General features: G+C 42.9%; 1 protein-coding gene across 3 annotated transcripts in view; it reads left to right on the top strand.

The window, feature by feature from the left end:
- Nucleotides 1-20,319, top strand: part of STK39 (serine/threonine kinase 39) — a 304,821-nt gene that overhangs the window by 50,943 nt on the left and 233,559 nt on the right. For 2 of the 3 annotated variants that reach the window (XM_032355850.1, XM_032355849.1), the window contains exon 2: nucleotides 8,255-8,367. In XM_032355850.1, coding sequence (XP_032211741.1) covers nucleotides 8,255-8,367 — 113 coding nt within the window. Of the gene's footprint in view, nucleotides 1-3,075; nucleotides 3,083-5,591; nucleotides 5,594-8,254; nucleotides 8,368-20,319 lie in introns of those variants that run through there. The other variant, XM_032355851.1, reaches the window with a different exon arrangement.

Below are 20,319 nucleotides of genomic sequence, written 5' to 3'. Positions count from 1 at the left end.
GACCCAGAAACCGTGGTTTTCAAACTTGAGAGTATTAGGGCATCACTAGAGAGGCTTATTAAAAATACACATACCAGTGGGGCGCCTGGGTGGCTTGGTGCGTTGAGCTTCCGACTGTTGATTTTTTTTTTTTTTTTTTTAAGATTTTATCTATTGAGACAGAGAGCGTGGGCGGAGAGAGGTCGGTGGGAGAAGCAGACTCCCTGTCAAGCAGGGAGCCTGATGTGGGATTCCCAAGATCGTGACCTGAGCCGAAGGCAGTTACTTAACCAACTGAGCCACCCAGGTGCCCCCGATTCTTGATTTTGGCTCAGGTCACGATCCTCAGTGTTCTGAGAATGAGCCCCAAGTTGGGCTCCATGCATGGAGCCTGCTTAAGATTCTTTGTCTGCCCCTCCCCTCCGCTCCTGTTTGAGCTCTCTCTTAAAAAAAAAAAATATTAAAAAGCACATATCAGGCCACTAGTTTTACTAATCCCGATTCAGTAGGTTGAATATGGGCTCAAGAATCTGCTTTTGAAACAGACGTTGTAGGTGTTTGATATTCTTACTCTGTCTCAGAGGTTTTTGAGAAAATCCATCCCAATCCAGGGCTTTCTCATGGGGCTGTTTCTTAAGTCTGGGGTTGTTGTTCTGGGGCTTAGAAACAAACTTTACTTATTTTCCTTTTTATAGGATGGGTGTTTTGGTCATGCTAATCTTTGTTCCAAGGCCGCCGAGGTTGTGCATTGCCCATGGAGGCTGAACACCAGCCCTCGTTCAGCCCAGTGAGCTATGATGCACTTAACTGGGAGAAAGGTGCTTCCTTCCCCCGTCATTGTGCTTCAACCAATGTGTCTCCACAAGAACCAGGCCTTGCACGTCCAGGTGCACGTCCAGTCAGAGAGAGACCTTTCTTTTATTCACACAAAGGCAACATACATGTAGCTGAGACGGGATGAATGGGACTGACCTTGGAGTAGAGACTGGCTCTTCTTTTTGTATTTGTAGCCTTTCCCATTTCCAGGTGTCTCAAGGTTGGAGCCGTGAGGAAGGAGAGACGCCATGTTGGAACACCCCGCTGCAACTAGGATACTTGTGTCTTTTGGCCTTCACCAGTGGGTGTATCTGTTTATCTGTATGAATAGCAATGGACATTCCTCTGTGGAATGTTGGCTTCTGTTCGGTTGATTTAATCAGTAGAACGAGTGGGCTTTGCAGGGAGGGGTTGAACTGCCCCCTTGGAGCAGAACAGGAAGTTTTTCAGTCCTGCCAGATCATGGGGCTTGGAGTGTGCAAGGGGCAAGAACTTGAATTCGACCTTTAAATGAACTTAAAAATCAAATTTGGCCTGCAGGAATGTGTCCCTCCTGCTGTCCAGGGCCTGATGTGATGGCTCCTAGGATGGATTGGGAGGGCTGCTGCTGGCTTCTGTCACCTCTTCACATTGTTAGCTGTTTGATGTCACTTCTTTATACTCAAGGGCAGTCATCAAAGGCCCTACTATATTACCTCGGCTCATTTCGCGTGGGCGGTGGCCAGAGGATTTAATTTATGAAAATCGAGTTTCCCTACCAATTCTGGAGGAACATTGCTCTTCAGTATGAGCTTTCCTATGACATTGACTCTAAAATTAAAACAGATGTTCTGCAGATCAGAAATGCCTTCAGGCAGGTAGCCTCCCTAGGCCTGTTCTTGATGTTAATTTCTACATCCCCAACTACCGGCTTAAAACACACACAACGAGCAGGTCAGGGATAACATTGCTCTTCCTCCCTGCCTCTGGACTGCAGAGTCAGCAAGGGCCCTAGCACTCCCCGTGCAGAACACAGCTTCATCTCCCTTGTGTCTAAGTGTCTTCCCCAGTGACGGGTTGATGTGGGTTTTATTCACTTAGCAAACCCTTACCTAGGGCTTCCTGCGTTCTACGCTGGGGCATCGGCGGAAGGGCTGATTCTAGAAGTTGTAAGTCTGGGGAAGACCGCTCGGGATCCCGTTAAGTGCTGGGATGAGGCTGTACTGGGTCTTTGGGAGCAGAGAGGAAATGACTATCCGCCTAGATGCTAGAGGACACAGCATCTCAGGTGATTCCTGGCCAAGCCCTGGGGCTAGCTGGTCGAACACCCCCACCCCAGCAAAATTGGATGTTCTTTTTTTTAGCAAATAAATGCACATTCGCGGACAGAGAAGTTTACTCCAAGTTTCGTGTTAGTTTAATTTCAGCATCAGGACTAGACTCCTAGAATACAGTTTCAGCTTTGAGGAATCTAAGCCCTATTCATCATCTCGTGTATATCATTAAGAAAACAAAAAATGTCTGGGAGTAAATCCCAATATTAACCACATTGAATTTGATGGCAATTAGAGTCAGTTATTTAATAATTCCTTATCATGTACTTACCACTCTTTAACCAGGTACCTAGAATTTACTTGTACCCCCGCCGTATTCATTATTGATTTTATTTATATCAGTAATGCCAATTCACGTAACTTCTGAATTTAATAAGTGTCAGGTAGGGTTTTTTTTTTAATGCGTTTGTTTGTTTTAATTGTTTAATTGCTTTGGATGTGGCTTGAGGTCCAAGGTGAATTTGCTGACATTCATTTCAATTTGGTTCCACATCCCAGTTCCCCTCTATCTCTCTTAGGATCAGATCCCCAGGCTACTTTTTGTTTTTCTGCGGCATTATCAGATGGTTCTTGCCAAGTTACATACAAGCACTGCTCTCCTTTGGGGAGGTCTGTGACCTCTAAAGGTTTCAACAAGCCAGGCTCTTCCAGGTAAGGGAGTTGGCAGGTCAGTGGTGAAATGTGGGCATATTTGCTCACTGGCCTCACCTTTATTTTACTTTGTGTGAGCTCTAACTCTGCTCCAGCAATCCCAGAAGGTAGGTCCACGGACTGGTTCTTTTGACGGTAGCGGAAGGATGTAACTCAGCCAGCGTGGTTGTAACACAAACAAGGTCACTTGGTGCGGGGGTGGGGGTAGGGGGTGTGGCTCCCTGTTTGTAGTTTCCTTGAGAAACGTGGCCTTGCTGTGCCCTGCCCAGTGTGTATACACACAGTCTGTGTACCATTTATCAGACAGGCTGGCAGGAGGTTCTGTTTTGTTAAGGAATCCATATAGCGAATTCCATATGACACCTGTCTCACTGCTTGTCTCCTTCAGTTTGACTTGCGTGTTTACTGTTCTGTTCCTTTCACACAGAACGCGCCAAATGAAGGTGGGATATAGTGGGATAAGGTGGATGGCACCATGGCCACATGTAGTCAATCAGTTTGGGCCCATGTCCTGAGTACGTACATACATTATGTGTCATCATTGGAAATGTGATCACTTTTGATCCAGAAGAATGGCAACTTCGTGTGTGTAAGCTAATAGATAATTTAAAAATTGGGCCATCGGGTATGGAAGGGTGTACCTTTGAAGCCAATAGTAGTTACACAGAGAGGCAAAATACAGCCTGTGGCAAGCTTTCATGTGACTCACAATGCTTTTATATTTAAAAAATTTTTTAATTGCTCACTTTATCATATTAGAAGATTTCAAACAAAATTCTGAGTTTTCAGCTTTCCTGCAAAAATCCGAATCTGGCCGTGCTAAGTCAGCAGTCTTACATGGCGACATTAGTGGAGGCAGAGTGACAGCTGTGTCCCTCCAGAGTTCACGTGTGTGTCCATTTACGCGCTGGCCAGCTTCCAGCTCTCATATGACCTTCACTGGCCTTGTGGGCTTTGAGGTTGGACCCGTGATATAAATAGAATACGTGTAGTAAGTTGGATAAAGAGAGAATTGGAAGAAGTCATCAGCTGGTCCAGAGCCATTTGTTTTGTTAATTATCTACCACCCACGAGCACATCCAAAAAGAAAGCCTGAGCAGCTCTGGACACTATGTGCTGAGAAAGGACAGGTAGGCATAATGAAGGAGTCCTTTCATGTGCTGCAAGCTAGGCAAACACTTAAGAGAAGTTTTGGCTCGGCGCTCCTCATTTAAGGATGCTGTGATGACAGCTTCCTTCCACTGGCCACTACTCATGTTATAGGCTGATATAATATATATTTGGTTGGTTTGTTTTTTAATTCCTAATGTTTATGAGGAGAGGCTACTGGACAGTTGACCATGTCCTAACTTGAACGTAAAGAAAAGTTCTTGTGGACTCATACGTATATTTTAAAGGATCAGCTGTTTATGGCTACATTATTCATATTGGAGGGAAAGCTGGACATAGAGAGAAGACTGACCAATAGAGGAAGGACTGAATAAATTATGGTTTGTCAACTTCATGAAATCTGTAGCATTGAAACAACAAATTGGCCAGATACCGGTTGACTTGGAGGGATTTCCCTGAGAAATAACGAGAAGTAATACTAGAGAAGAATACTAACTTCTTAGTTAGTATTACTGAGAAGTAATACTAACATAAGATTTTATTTTTAAAGAATTTTTTTTAAGATTTTATTTATTCATTTGACAGACAGAGATCACAAGTAGGTAGAGAGGTAGGCAGAGAGAGAGAGAGAGAGAGGAGGAAGCAGGCTCCCCACCAAGCAGAGAGCCCGATGCGGGGCTCAATCCCAGGACCCTGGGATCATGACCTGAGCTGAAGGCAGAGGCTTTAACCCACGGAGCCACCCACACGCCCAACATAAGATTTAATTAGTGCTTCCTATATACAAGGCACCATTCCACGGGCTTTCCACATATTAACCCATTTGATCCTCACAGCCACCCTGGGAGCTCTGTGGTATTATCACCATCATACCAATGAAGAAACTGACGCATCAGTGGTCGAAGAAGAGGCAAGGCTAGATTACAAACTCATGCAATCTGGGTAGACAGAGACTTTTTAAAGTAATTTCTAGTTTAGGTTAGATGTCAGAGTACCTTTTCAATAAGAAGTTTAGTTATAGAATCTTAATTCATAGGTATTCCAGAATTCTCTGGATGCTTTTCTTGTATTTCAGACTCTTAGACTCATTATGCCGTCTCTGACCTTAGAAATCATTTAGTCTTCCAGTTTTCAGACCTAGCCCTCCTTTTCCTCCTCTTTAAACCAACTGCATCTTCCTGTAAATGGAATGGTACTTAGTATTGACCTGGACGTACTTGGCCTTCCCTTTTTTTCCCTGGGTGGTGGTGGTGGGGGAGGGGGTGTTGTACAAACTCTAGATAGTCTACCTCCTTAATTGTGCAGGTGCAGAAAATACATTCTAGAGAGAGAGCCTAACATTTACTGAGCTGATGTTTCCAGGGATGTTATTAGGCCTCATGGGTAGCTTGTATTATGCCCATCAAGGAAACTGAGATTTAGAGAAAAATTAGGCCCAATGCCACAGAGGAAATTGGTACCAGGATTGAAAAGATAGGGTAGAATGTTTGTTGAACCTCCTTTTCTGGGTTCTTACTAACCCAAGATTTGAGAGCTACAGTGGCCAACCAGAGGCCCTTCCCCTGAGCATTACCTAATCTTGCTGTTGACTTAATCAGGCAGTTGAGAACTTGTAATTTGTACGGCATTATTTACCACAGGTGATAGCCGGGTGGGGACTTAGAACACACAATGAAAGGTCTTTGTATTAGTCAGCTCTGGCTGCTATAACAAAACACTCAGCGGTGGGTGTGCCTAACAACAGGCATTTACTTCTCCCAGTTGCGGAGGCTGGAAGTCGGTCCAGATCAAGGTGGTTTCTGGTAGGAGTGCTCTGCCCTTCCCTTCCTCATCCATAAAGCTGGGGATTGGACTTGATGGTCCTGAAGGCTTCCTGCCCCTCTGTCATTGTTCTTGATCTCCCTGGCAGTTGAGGCAAATCTTTGGGGTCAAAGCGGTGTCTCCTACATGGTCCAGTGCATGGTTACGTGCATTCACCCTATGACAGTAACCCCAGGATGATTCTCTCTCGAGACGAAAAGCTGCCCGTTGTTCTTTAGTCAGTTCTAGTCCTTAAATAATAACAATTCTCTAGTTGTGAAGCTCTAATAAAAGACTTTCCCTCCTGCTACCTCTTTCTGTCCAGAATTCTTATTTTTGTCTGCGTTCTTACATGTGTCTGTGGAAATCAGCAGACTTTTATAGTCAAGGATTTCCCAGACCATGGGAGGTAGCTCCCTCTTACAGGCACTTGTGTTATCCTTTCTGGGAGTTTGTTTTCATCTTCCTTGTTTTTCAGTTCCCCTGCTCTGAAAACATTGTGGGATGTGGATTAAGGATTAGGGGGTGTCGTAAGAATTGGGGGGAGATTTACAACAGGTAGAGCTGAGAACGGCTTCCCATCAGCAGCTCGTTAAAGATGTGTGTTGATTTCTCTGCGTGTTGATTTCTCTGCTGGACACTGGGCCCAGGGCTAACCAGCCACTTACCACTTTCTCTGCAGCTCAGTCAGTGATGGCCTCTTGTTCTGGAGACCTTGACTGGAAAGTACACTTTGCTATCAGCAGGCCTCTTTGTAGTATTTGGCTCTCGTATCTAGAGCATTCTGGAGTGAACCCAGCATGCTCTGATCTGTAGGACCAAGACCGATATGGTGGGACTTGGAATAGTCGCTGATGGAAAGGCAGTGAGATTAAGGATGGGGAGGTCCTTTCAAAACCTGTTGACAATAGCATTCTTTCCTTGAACTAGAGAGTAAGGCTCACTTGAATTTTCCCTCTAGGTGGTTTCTCTTTTGTTCAAGCATGTAGGACATTTTTTTCTGTCCTTTAAGGCCAGGACAAGCGGGGAAAGGAAGCATGGGCCCTGGCCTCTGGGAAGCAGGGAAAGGCATGGAGCCTGGAGACTGGCCGGCCTGACTCAGACCCCAGCCTAGGCGCTTAGCTGCGTGGGCAAATTTTCCAAGTCCCAGTGTTCTCACGTATAAAATGAGGCTAGGAACAACAAAAATGTGTAAGCTTATAATGAGAATTGCATGAGGAAGTGCCTACCGTACAGGGGGCTGTTTGTATAGGTGGATTTTCTCCTCCCTCGGTGAACACAGGTTGGACTTTCTGGAATGGGAGTCTTGAAGTTGGAGACCTGGTTTTGGAGTATAGGGTGATCTGTTTGGGACACCAGATCCGGGGGCCAGAGTGGATGTTGAGACTACAGGACAGAAGAAAGGCAGACCTTCAGCTTCAAAGACACCTACTGGGGCACCTCCTTGATGTGGGAAAGGATTGATTTGCCCTAGAAATGTCATGCCTGTCTATCACATCTGTAAGGAAAGCTAATACTGATCTCCCTTCTGTATTGCCCAAAGCTGCCCCCTCCCCCCTCTGATGCTATTAGATGACTTAATTGAGAAGTCATTCTTGAAGAAAAGCTTTAAGGAGAAAGGTACATGGTCGCGTCTGGGTCCCTTTTTGCACAATCCTGAGTACAGGCTGTTTCTCTGCTTGGCTGTCTTGCAGTGGAAAGTTTTTGATATTCGTTGCAGAAGTGGGATACCTTAACCTGGAGGTCTCTCTGCCCCCATGGAATAGAAATCGGATTAGGAGCTCTTTGTGCTCTGCCACAAATCATTACATGTCTACATTTTGCTCTTATAAAATATGGATAATGACATGACTCTGTCTCCTAGGAGTTTGAGTGCATTAGCTAAAGATCATGAAACCTTAGAAATAGGAAATTCATGTGAATACTGAGAATTTTTGTAATTACACATTTGCATCACTTGCGTGGCATCTTTGAAAATCGTGCTTCCAACACGAGAATCCTCAATTGATCCCTGTTCTTCTAATGGGAGAGCACGCTCAGAAGGAATAAGCTGAAAGAGCACTCAGAGCAGATAAGCTGTCACGGCGTCTTGTGGAGACCCTGAAGTAGTTCAGGCTGGAGTGGTTTGGGTTGGGCTGAAGTGGAAGAAGAGCTTGAGATTTTTTAAGGGCACTGAAGTTAGAGAATCCTGGGAGCCCGGGATGCTCAAAGGCCTCCAGGCAGTGCTGTGCTTAGAGGCTCGTGGCCCCCGGCCCCGTGACCTCAGCCTTGTCACTTCATCAACCCCTGCTCTGGGCAGCAGTAAACGTGCTGGATCACGGTGGGCTCTTCTGGTGTGGATCGTGGCTTCTGCGGGGCGGGCACTGTTTTTATATCCCATCGAACAGTCCACTCTTTGCTGCTTCTTCCGCAGAGAATTATTTTCAGACTCAGAAGCTCTCTGAGAATGTGTTAAAAGGCAATGTTTTGAATACGTCGAGTAGAAGACTTAAAAAAAAAAACCAGGTATTTGTTTAGGAAGGGGGTCACGACGTAACCAGACCGTGCGCCACCTGAGAGCTGATGCTGTTTTCCTTCTGTTTCAGGCAGTGGAGCTACGGCCGTGGTTCAGGCTGCTCTCTGCAAGCCCAGGCAAGAGCGCGTGGCTATAAAACGGATCAACCTGGAAAAATGCCAGACCAGTATGGATGAACTATTAGTAAGTAAAAGTGGAGGATGCCCGCGTGTTGCTTTTCTCCACCGATGGGTGTGCAGAGACGGGCCGGAGAAGCAGGGGGGAAGAGAGAGCAAAGGCAGCTGGGTGTTCTCTCCTCTTCGAACACACGCATTTCTTGGAAAGCAGCCCACACCGCTCTTCCAGTCCCCTGATTAATGACAAGGTCCCTCGCAGTTGTGTTGTATACCGTACAACTTCCGTCGCTCTGACAAGCGGGATTTTGTTCAGTCCTCATCCTTCCAGGGTGGGGCTGGTCTCAGCACAGACACTCTCTTTTGGAAAACCAGGAAACAGACCCAGTTCGATGACCTCGCAGGTCACATGATGCTGGGCGCCGAGCTGGGCTGGAGAGCTGCGGGCCCTGCGTCCAGAGTCACGACATAAATAGGAATTACTCCCCAAGCCCTCTGTCGGTCATTTTGCCTCTCAGAAATTGCCAGACGACGTACACATTTTGGTTATTCAAGATACGGTAGGGTAGCTTGCATTTGGCTAATAAGGGGAGTTTTTTTTTGTTTTTTTTTTTTGTACACGGCAGCTTGGACTTCTTATTCTAAATGAAGTATGTACATTACATAAATAATTGGAACTTTGACTGTGGATAGACTCTAGTTGCTTTGGTTGGTTGCAGCAACATTTGCTTTTGGCTTAACTGACTCATTATTAAATGAACAGCTTGGCAAATGGTTATTAGTTGCCCAGCAAACTGTGAAGGGTTTGAGAGTTTAATCTCATAAATATAGTTGACATTCTGCCTGCCAATTCTCTCTCTCTTTCTCTCTCTCTCCTTTTTTTTTTTTTTTTTGCCTTTTGGCCACTTATTTGAGGATAATAGGAAACTGCATGGAGGAGTTAACTGATTGGTTATCCCAACCCTAATCCCAGTACAAATATTAGTCCAATCGCTCCACACAAGCTACAAAGTATAATGACATTTGGCTCCAAATGAAGAAGCCTTTTGTTGTTTTCTACATTGAGAATGGAATGTCATTAACAAGAGCTTTTTGTCTCTACTCAGAATATAGCTTTTATTTCAGGCTTAATTACAGCACACTATAGTATAAATTAAGTAGAAGGGTAAAGCTGTACTTTTCCAGATCTGTTTGGCCTTCCATTTTAAATTAGGCTCCAGGAGGCATAGATTTCTCTGGGATTGAAGCAACAAACAGATTGCCCATTAAAACTCAGATTAAAGCAAGAGCTTCCACAATTTATTGTTAACTAAAAAAACCAAAAAACAAAAAGCAAAAACCCAAACCCCACAAAATTTGTATACATTTAAGGCTTTTACCTTCTTCAAAATTTCAGCTGTGCTTTGCTCTTGCTGAAATGATTGCTGCATGGTTGCTTATGGTCAGAGTGACCAACAAAATTGTGCCTTTGTCATCTGACCCGTTTTGAAGGTCACTTTCCCCAAGTGGAAAAAGCACTAAACAAACTGTGGGGAGAGTTGGGTCCTCCTCCTGCCCCCGACTTGTTTTCTACCTTTGGTCGAGTCACCTAACAGCACAGCAGTATTTAGAAAGAGTTGGATTAGGAACTGTCTCAGATCCCTTTAGGAATCCTCAAATTCTTTGGCTGCACTGAGTATACACTATTTTTTTTTTTTTTTTAATTGGAGTGCCCATTTAACCGTATGCTCTATTTGGAAGTAACCACTCACAAATTTGCCCGTGATGGTTGTATTTGATCGTGGTACTCTATTGGAGATCCGTTGGCTGTCCTGTTGCCAGCTGCAGAATATTTATACAGGGTCTCTGTGAAGCTGTGTGTGCCTTTGTTTGTAGCAATTCTGGAACCAGCCTCCTGGGCTGACGCTGTGGTCCCTGGTCTCGACAAGGCCTAAGTTGCCCCACGCCTCCATGTTCTCCCTTCGCTGGCTGTTCGTTAGCGGCTGGCTGCCAGTGATGGGAGCTAATATAGTCCTGGTGGAGGCAGCAGGGAGAAAGGGGCTTGGGGGAACCATTTCCTCTGTGTCCCTGGGACCAGGGACCATAACAGTGTCATTTGGATATACTCATAATTTAGGCAGAGTTGCACATGTAAGGACCTGGTTTTATGATTTTGGGCTTGGCTCATTTTTCTGAGGTTTTTGGATTTATGAGTTTGCTTATTAGCAGTTAGTTTATTTCTCTCATTCTCCCCTCCCCCCTTAATGCCCACGTTGTGTTAACAGGACATAGTCTATATGTATAGTTACCTATTTTTCATTTTAAAGGTATATTGATTCCTTGCTTTGATCGTGCCTTAACCTTGCACCTTTGATATTTGATGTCTTTGATATTTCAGAAGATGGGGGTGAGTGGTTATGGTTCTCTGGGATGTTTGTCCTTGGCAAACAGAGAGAAGTGGAGTTTACAGGACGGGCTGCCTAATGTTGCCAGGCTTCTGTGGCCCCGCTCTTGGCACATGAGGTTGTGTGGAGCAAAGTTGCTATAATCCTTTCGATTTCAAATACTGCAGCTTCTTGCACTTTTATTATCTCTCTGGGTTCACATTTTGGCAGTGTTTGGACATCCGGTATCCTAATAATCCTTTAATTCCGTGTCTGTGCGTGCGCGCATGCGTGCGTTACGTACAGGTCAGTGCTTGCGTCGTTTCACAACCTGTGCCATGTGTTAACTGGAAGCCATTGTTCCTGTAAGAAACAGTGGCCACTGGAGTCCTTATCTCGTGCAGCGTTATGTCATAGAAGTCACAGTTGTCGACGGTTTGCTTGCTGGTGGGACACTGGCCTCCCCTGCTAAACTTGTGTTACCTACCTCCCACTTCCTTCTCTCTGCCACGTCCCTACCCCCTTGCTCCCGCCCCCAGTAAGGTAGGATTGACACTCACAGGCCCCTTGTGATGGCCCAGAGCAGTTCTGGACAGCTGTCCCTGGACTTTGCTGCTCCATAGTGCAAATCCTGTCAGTGCCTGTGGTCACAGGGGGTTTACTTCATGTTGGCTGAAGAAGGATTCAGGTGCTCATGATTTATTTTTTTCTTTCTTTCTTCCTTCCTTCCTTCCTTCCTTTTCTTTCTTTTTTAAATATTTTTTATTCATTTGACAGACAGAGATCCCAAGTAGGCAGAAAGGCAGGCAGAGAGAGAGAGAGAGAGAGAGTCTGATGCGGGGCTTGATCCCAGGACCCTGGGATCATGACCTGAGCCGAAGGCAGAGGCTTAACCCTCTGAGCCACCCAGGTGCCCCATGGTCATGATTTCTGAAGCAAAAGTGATAATTACAGGCTTGGTGTCTCTGAGAATGAAGGGAGAAAAAGAAACATTCAGTGAAATCACTGGTGCTAAATAAGTGGTAATTTAAATTAAAAAAAAAATTTTTTTTTTTTAAACCATTGAAAGGGGTACTGTGATATTCCTCAGTGACAATTTGGTTCCAGATCTAATACACATTTAGTAATTTATCTGGTAAATATTTAATGAGTTTCTACACTGCTGTGCTCAGGCCTGTAAGAAGGGTCTGTTCTGGGAGTATATATCAGAGGACAAAGCAGTAGGCTTGCTAAAAATTCATCTTAATAGCAATTAGAAAACCCTAGAACAAATGTTTTTCTTGGCATTACATGAAGATCATTTAGTTAACTTAATTCTTTTTCTAGGCATTTAAAAAATTTTTCATAGATGTATTAGAATTTGGCTTTTAACTACATCCCAAACTCTCTAGGTATGATGATTTGGTGGTTAGTTTTCCAAGAGTCAAGGGATGTTCCTGGCATGTTCTATATTCCTGACCATTCCTACCTAGATGCTTTGATAATTTCCGAGATATGTTAATCCCACATTTTTTAATCCCACAGTGGTGTAGATGACTATAACAGGCTTAACCCTCTCTAGGAGACATTTATAGCTTCAGAGCAGAGCTTGTTAACTGCATGGCTATTAAACCCTACAAAATGCTAGCCACTGAACTAGACGATGGGAAAACAAAGTTAATTGTTCTTTTTTGGGGAGCCCGGGGACTGGTCAATGAGTTTCTTCATTCTTATGTTGCGTTGGTGAGCATTTTGAGCTATGGATTCTTTCTGCACTTTTTTTCTCTATTTATCTAGAAATGGTTTAACAGATTCTCTAACATGCATTCCATTGAGGTAGTTCTTGCTTTTCAATAGGAATTCCAGACTTGCTTAAACAGGTCCTAACCACTGTCATGCTGGCGAGTATATTATATGTGAAGATGGCCTTGAGGTTTCTTGAAAGAGCTTAATTCTCTGGTTTGTGGTCAGCCTCAGAGGTTAGGGATGTGCTGCTCGAGGGCCCTCTCACTTCCCTTAAAATTCCATTTCACGGGGGAAGAAATCATCCACTTTTTTGAAGTCATCTTTCAGTCTCTATCTCCAGGTGACAGTGATTTCCATAAATGTGACATAGTCGTCCTTCCCTTTATTTATCCTAAGACCCACTTTTTCCAACCTTCAAGAACTCTTCTTAAAATTTTTACCAAGGGATTGACGGACATTTTGGTTCATCACCTTACTTGACTTTATGGTTCTTAGACTTTAGCCATAGCCTTCTCAATGTTTTTTTCTCTAGACTCAGGTTCTCATATTTTTAGTCTGTGTTTGGCACCAGTCACAGAAAACTCTATAGCATTTTCTCATTCCTTCATAAACATCAGCGCGGCTAAAACTTTAATTCCCAGGGGCAGGAGTGCTGTGTGTGTAGGAGAAACCTTGGCCTTGGGGCCACACGAAGCGCTTGTTTCTTCAAGAAAGAAAGAAAAAAAAAGGCAAAATAAATAAATAAATGAATGAATGAATGAATGAATGAGACCAGTTAAGTGATTTCAGTATAAAACAATATATAATGATCATTACAATGTTTTAATATATAACAGGTTACAAATGTGAGCAAAATCATTTCCACAAACAATGGCTACACATGGTTGCTGAAACTTGTGATAGAGGGAAAATGGCTTCCTGGGTCAGAGGGCCTGTGTTCTTCACATGGATCATGGTCTTGAGAGGAGTTGGTTTCACCTTTGGCCCTTTGTATCCTCATTTGTTCAATAAAGAATTCTGCTTGAGGGCAAAACTTATTTTCAGTCCCAAAGTTCTATGGTTCTGAGTATTTAAAAATTAATTCTTTAGGGCACCTGGGTGGCTCAGTGGGTTAAGCCGCTGCCTTTGGCTCAGGTCATGATCTCAGGGTCCTGGGATCGAGTCCCATATCGGGCTCTCTGCTCAGCAGGGGGCCTGCTTCCCTTCCTCTCTATCTGCCTGCCTCTGTCTACTTGTGTTCTCTGTCTGTCAAATAAATAAATAAAATCTTTAAAAAAAAATTAATTCTTTAAAGAAATTCCTTTTAATAATCCTTTGAACAAAAACAGTGATTGGTAGCAAATTATGCATCATAATTCAGGAGAGGATCAAGTCACTCCACTATTAGAGTGTAGCAATAACAATCCAGTGTAAATGCATACGTTTAGGTACTCAGTGTGTCATCTGCCTACCCCAGGTACATAACGAAAGAGTTTCTGTCTCCAGCTGGAAAAAATCTGACATCTGCCCTTCTCTTCCTATATCATCTTTATGAGGATATTTTGTTGTGTTTCACTAACTGTGTTTGTAGATAACTCAAGAGTTTACTTCTCTCAGAACAAAGCCACTGCCTTTGCTTTTTGCTACAGTGTTATTTTATTATTTCTTATTTCTCTTGACCTGCTGTTCCCTCTCTAGTCATCTCTCCCTTTCTTCCTACTTTCCTTCCTTGTGTTTAGAGGAACCAAATTAGCTGTGATTTGTAGGTTATTTTGGAGAATAAAGCTCTAGGTATTTATTTTACCTAATGGTCGTTTGGGAGAATAGTTTAATTATCTCCTAATAGTTTCATTATCTGACATAGGCTTCTCTTATACTTTTAAAATGAAACTATAATATAATATAATATACGGCCTCTGAGAACTTATTTTCACTAGCAGGGTTCCCCCCTTTTAATTGAGTTTTAAAATATTCAAAAAACATTTTTTGTATTGTTTTTCCTAATCTCTGTAATTGTGTTGATACTTTTGTAAGCCTTGTTTATTGTAGAAAAACAATTATACCAGGTTGAAGATGTCAACTTAAAAAGCTTGAAGCTATAATGTGTGCTCTCTTTATTATAGAAATGAAAATATTTTTCCATGCTTTTTGAACAAAAGAAATTTCTAATCAGTAAGTTAATTATTCATATCCCAGCTCATTTATCATATGTGGTAACAAATAGCATTTGGCTGTTTCTCATACGATCTTTTATACCAAGGGTATAGCATTTAAATACAAGCCAACTTCACTGACTGTGATATTATTTTGAGCATTTCAGGTCACCAACATTAAATTTCATACTGCTGTGTTTGTCTCTTGCCACTATTTATTTATTTGACAGAGAGCCACAAATTATTTTTGTAGAATTTGGTGTTTGTGTTTAACAAAGTATAGTCCAACTGAAGGCAGAATTAGGAATGGGAAATTTTTAGACATTTTGAAGACATACATTTTTAAGAAATTAGAGAAAGGCTATTATGTATGCAAAACTATTTTTGTAGCTCTAAAATTACATTAGCTGGAAATATGTATGATTTGATCACAGAAATCATTTTTCATTTTGGAACCTCAAACTTAAAAGTCATAGTGGATTCGGATAATAAATGGCACTAATTGAATTTACTTTTCAGTGTTTTTATACATTTGTTAGAAATGGCTTGCTAAAATAGTTAACACCTCACTTTTTTCCCAAAGAGTAAGCAGAAATGAATATTGCAGGGACACACGTTTCTGGCCTACATGTTCAGTAACAAAGAGACCCAGCACATACTCATTTTCAGAGTAGGAGAAAATGGGGAAAAACACGCCGATATCGAATACGACTTCAGTTACATATTGTTTACTTTTTAACACCTCCCTTTTGCCGTGCACATGGACTTCTGGAAAATGTTGTTGGCCTGGGCTGAGACAGATGATTTTGTTCTTTCCTCTGTTATCTTCTTTATTTTGGCTTGGTTATTTCCACAATTAATTAGCTGCTGTGGAAACAGAAGGACTGTGGAATCCTGGGGGAGAAGGTTGGAGAGTGTCCGGCAGGGCTCCCCCTGCCCCTGCAGGAGGGCTGTTCCCTGGCAGAGACCCAGGCTGATGACAGTAGTCGTGTTCCTTCCCCCAGCTCCCTGCCCCCCGTGTGGGACAGGGGACACCACAGAAAATAAAAAGACGTGTTTGACCTCACATTCTCATCGTTGGGTGATGAAGCCAAATAGAGCAGCTGTGCTGAGAGTTGGCCTGGAGGTTTCCAGCAACATCCGTTGGCTGATGAGAAAATTTCTTCCTCCTTCTGTTTTTAATGAAGTCTTCAACTTTACTTTTTCCAGTGCTCCCAATTGTAGTCACTCAAAAGACCAAATAGCAGTTATTGATAGCTGAATCTGATTCGGATCCCAGGAGGGCCAACGGGAGATCTTCTAGAGCCCATAGGGCATCCTTATTCCTGTTTGCTGAAGAACTTTGCAGCCAACTCTGGAAGAAATTGGCTCCTCCCTATTTGGGTTTTTCTTATAGAATTTCAGCATCAGCAATTTTATTCTCTGAGTTCTTTTCCCCTCCTTGTTTCTTTTGAAGAAAAGAAATGGACCAGTGGCTTCTTATACTTCCCAGCAAGATTCTTCCATTTCCTTTGGACAGTTTTTGGGGAATGCCCATCTTTGTGACATCATCACCAAGCCGTAGGCCCAGGGATGTACGCTCTATTCCGTCAGCAAACTGACACTTACCATTGTGATTACCCTGCTGATTTCGAGACATTTCCCTGCCCTCCAACTCCCGTGACACTCTACCTTTTACAACTGCTCTCTCTAGTTTTAAATACTTCTCTATGTATGCTGATTAAGGCTCTCACAAATTTAGGCTCCCTTTCTCCTGTTTTTTAATGATATTTCCCCATCTTCTAAATATCTAGACTTCCCATTTCTTTTCTTTTCTTTCTTTTTTTTTTTTTTTTTTTAAGATTTTATTTATTTATTTGACAGACAGATCACAAGTCAACAGAGAGGCAGGCAGGGAAAGAGAGAGGAGGAAGCAGGCTCCCTGCAGAGCAGAGAGCCCAATGTGGGGCTCGATCCCAGGACCCTGGGATCATGACCTGAGTCGAAGGCAGAGGCTTTAACCCACTGAGCCACCCAGGCGCCCCTAGACTTCCCATTTCTAATCCTGCCTTCAATGGACTGTACTTGGATAAAACAAGTCATAGGAAAGCAACTGCAAAACTAAATGGCAAGGAACATTGGTTGATTCATTGGTAAGGTGTATAAGTCGAAATATTTGACTTCTGTCTTGAGGAGGTTTCTCCCTCTTGATAATCTTATTCCAAAAGAGGCAAGAGTTTGCTGCACATAAGATGTATAATTTGTTTATAATTAAAATGCCTCCTAATGACATTTTCAGGATTGAAAATGACAGTCCAAAGAAATCCATCTCTCTTATAAGAACTTTGTCAATCTTCCATTTCGTGGCTGACATTTGGTATCATTGAGGCTTATGGTTTTGATTTTTGTTTTAATTCTGCCACTTACAGTATTGGGCTATTTATGAATAGGGATTAGGTTACCCTTCATTATGATGCTGATGTTATGGAATTGCAAGCTGAGAATAACTTTCTAAAAGTGTTTCTTTTTTTTTTTTTAAAGATTTTATTTATTTATTTGACAGAGATCACAAGTAGGCAGAGAGGAAGGCAGAGAGAGAGGAGGAAGCAGGGTCCCTGCTGAGCGGACCCTGGGATCATGACCTGAGCTGAAGGCAGAGGCTTAACCCACTGAGCCACCCAGGCGCCCCACTGAAAATGTTTTTATTTAACACGGTTATCCTCATCATTTAAAGAATTCTTTAAATGCCAGCAGGATGTTGCATACACTTTAAAGATGTATCTGGTTATCTCTTGCATTTGGAAATTACAACTCTTGATAAATACAGTAGTATTTATAAATCACACATTTTTTTCCTTTTTAGATTAAGTTTCAGCGTGGCTGTGTGCCTTTCTCTCAGCGTTTCATTGAAGGAATGACGCATCTCTCAGCCCTGAGCTCGAAAACAGTGGTTCTCAACTTTGGCCAAGCATTAGACTCACCTGGGAGCTTTTGAAAGATTTGACTCCCAGCCTGTTCTCCTAAATCAATTTATACCAGCATCTCTGGGGCTAGGATCCACTGTGTTTTGTTTTTTTTTGTTTTTTTTTTAAAGCTCCCCGGGTGACTTCAATGCGCAAGCAAGGTTGAAAACCACTGCTAGAGAATAAAGTTACAAATGGCATCTCCTCAGATTTAACCACAAGTGATGTTGAAGGTTGAGAGGTTTAATTCCTAACTAAAGCCCAGGAGGGTATTTTGCCACTGATATTAGATAAAAAAGAATCTATTTAGGATTTACATAAACTGTGAAAATATGCTAATTTGGTTAAGTATAGTCGAATATTTTGAATTCAGAAGCTATTGAAACTGTTTCCTTTCCCTAATGAAATTTCTTTCCTGTCAGTGCTTTGTGAATCTCTCCTCGTTTTAGGGACAAAAGAAACTAGGCTTGAACTTTTCCTCATTCATAGATCTCCAAACTTTTTTCTATGCTCTGTGATTTTTTATTTTTATTTTTTAAAGATTTTATTTGTTAAGTAATTGCTACACCCCCGGTGTGGGGCTGGAACTTAGGACTCTGAGATCAAGAGTTGCAGGCTCTTCCGACCTAACCAGCCAGGCAGCCCTGTGCCTTGTGTTTTGAACCCTTTGCATAAGGGTATGGTTAGACTCCTTATCCCAGAAGGGTTTGAGACAGTGTATCATCATCACACCTGAAATATGACAGGGTGGGATAAATTTAATACAGGGTGAAATACTTAGGAGAACCCCAGGTGGAGACAACGTAGAGTCAGAAATAAAGCCACAAGTTCATGGCCCAGTGACAGGTACACACGTTGCAGAAGCTCTTAGAGCCAGCAGGATGCACAGGTGCCTTCTGTGATGTTTCCGTAGGAAAAGGTGAGCGCTACTGCCCATGGCTGTCTCTGCCACTTTGAATCTTAGTAACTGAGGACACTTGAGAGAGAGAAATGATCCTGTCACCCTCGAAGAAGGGACTGAGACAAGGAGAGCCTGGCTTCTAGCGTTTGTGTTATGTGCTAGGCATTTTGCATAGCTCTCATTTCACTTCTTTCACAAAAATCCCATGCAAATGTCATTAGTAATCTCCTTTTTCTAAAGGAGGCTGCGGTTTCAGGCTACGAGATAACCTGTGTGGGTAATGGGGCTGGCCAGTGGCTCAGCCACACTTCCCAGCCAGCCTTCCTGGTCTTTGAGTGTAGCCCTTCTTTAAGTGGCTTCTGCTGGGTCCCACCCCTGTTAATCCCAATTCTTGCTTGTCCGCTACTATTTGTAGGAGAAACTTTTTAAAAAGGTTTTTTTTTTTGGTGGTGGTGGTAGGGGGAACAGAGGCCGTATAGAAGTATTAGAAAATACCTACCAACGTATTTAAGCGCACTTTATTTTCATTTTTTCGGTTTTTGGTTTTTTTCGGTAGTTTTTTTTTTTTCCCCCCCTCCCAAGCAATCCGATTTCCAGGATATTCTGTGGTAGGAAACTCTGTGTTGTTTGTGTCTCTGCGCCCCACCCGCAGCCTCCCAAGCCTAGGGTATCCCACACGAGAGGCCTGTGGCATGCCCAGGTCGGGCAAATTTGGCCCGGCTGGCCCAGCAGCGGTGTGTGGGTGTCCCTGGTGGATCTGTCTTCTGCCCACTCGGCTCCCAGTGGAGGGATGCTGCTGTGGCTGCCGCTTGAGTTCTGGCAGATGGGAAGGACTTTGTCTTGCTCTCCCGTTTTAGGCCCGTTTTCCCACTCCTGTGAAATTTCATTTGTGATGTGTTTCAAAAGAAGCTGCCTGAGCAGATCCAGCTCCTCACAGGGGAGATTAAATCCTGAGTCCTAGCTCAGTTGGGCTCTTGATGACGTGTCTGTCTCACTTCACGAGACTTCTGAGGGGGAGTGACTGTATTCTAGTCCTTGACTGTAGTTTTGGCAAGTGTGTTGCCTGGACTGCAGAGTTCTTTGAAGTTCTTCTGACTTTGACTTCCCATCTTTCTCTCCCTTTGAATTTTTACCCTTTCCAGTAGTTGTGAAATTCAAACCGCTTTAATAAGAGTCTCTCTTCTTTCTGTCTTTGCTTCCTACCCCATTCTTTGGTCACACACAGCTAGGTGGTGTCTCTGGGCTCAGCTCCCCGACTCTGGTGGGGACCCCATCACCTTCTCAGCCACCAATGGAGATCCTTCCTTTCGTGCATCCTCCAACAAAGTGGGGAATTTACATTTACAGGAGAAACTTATTTTTTTGGTCAGCGTTCTACAGTACTTTGCCACTCAGAGTCTAGTTTTTGGACCTAAAGGGTCAGTATTGTTCGCTGATAGAAATGCAGAATCTCAGGCCCCACCCCAGACTGACTGGGTCAGAATCTGCATTTTCACATAGCCCAGGTGATCAGTGTTAAGTTTGAGAAGCATTGCTTCAAATCTTGTATCTGTGGATTATGTCCTAGTTAAAGAAATAGAATAACAGAACCCATTTGTTCTGTAGAAAGAACTGGATAAATCTTTTTTTTTTTAAGTCATGCCCATTTATTCATCTTTGGGCAATACTTTTGTCGTTTTTAGGGATAGGGAGAAATGAATATGTTTGGAAATAAATGGCTTTGCCTATGTTGTGAGTGAAGTTAAGGCATTGGAAAAAGCTTGGATAATTTCACGGATAAGACGGTTACCAAGGAAGGATTCAAATAGCAGGTATCATTATTATTTTGAAAAGAAATGGAAAACGTAGTTCTGTGGAAAGAACATTTAGTTCAATAAATATTTCTATTTTCAAAATATAAAACATAAAAAATAATGTGCATATGCAGTTAATCAACTCAGGCTGCTATAAGAAAAATTC

Source organism: Mustela erminea, chromosome 8, assembly GCF_009829155.1.
Source record: "Mustela erminea isolate mMusErm1 chromosome 8, mMusErm1.Pri, whole genome shotgun sequence".
Lineage (NCBI taxonomy): Eukaryota > Metazoa > Chordata > Mammalia > Carnivora > Mustelidae > Mustela > Mustela erminea.
This window is presented reverse-complemented; position numbering and strand designations above follow the sequence as displayed.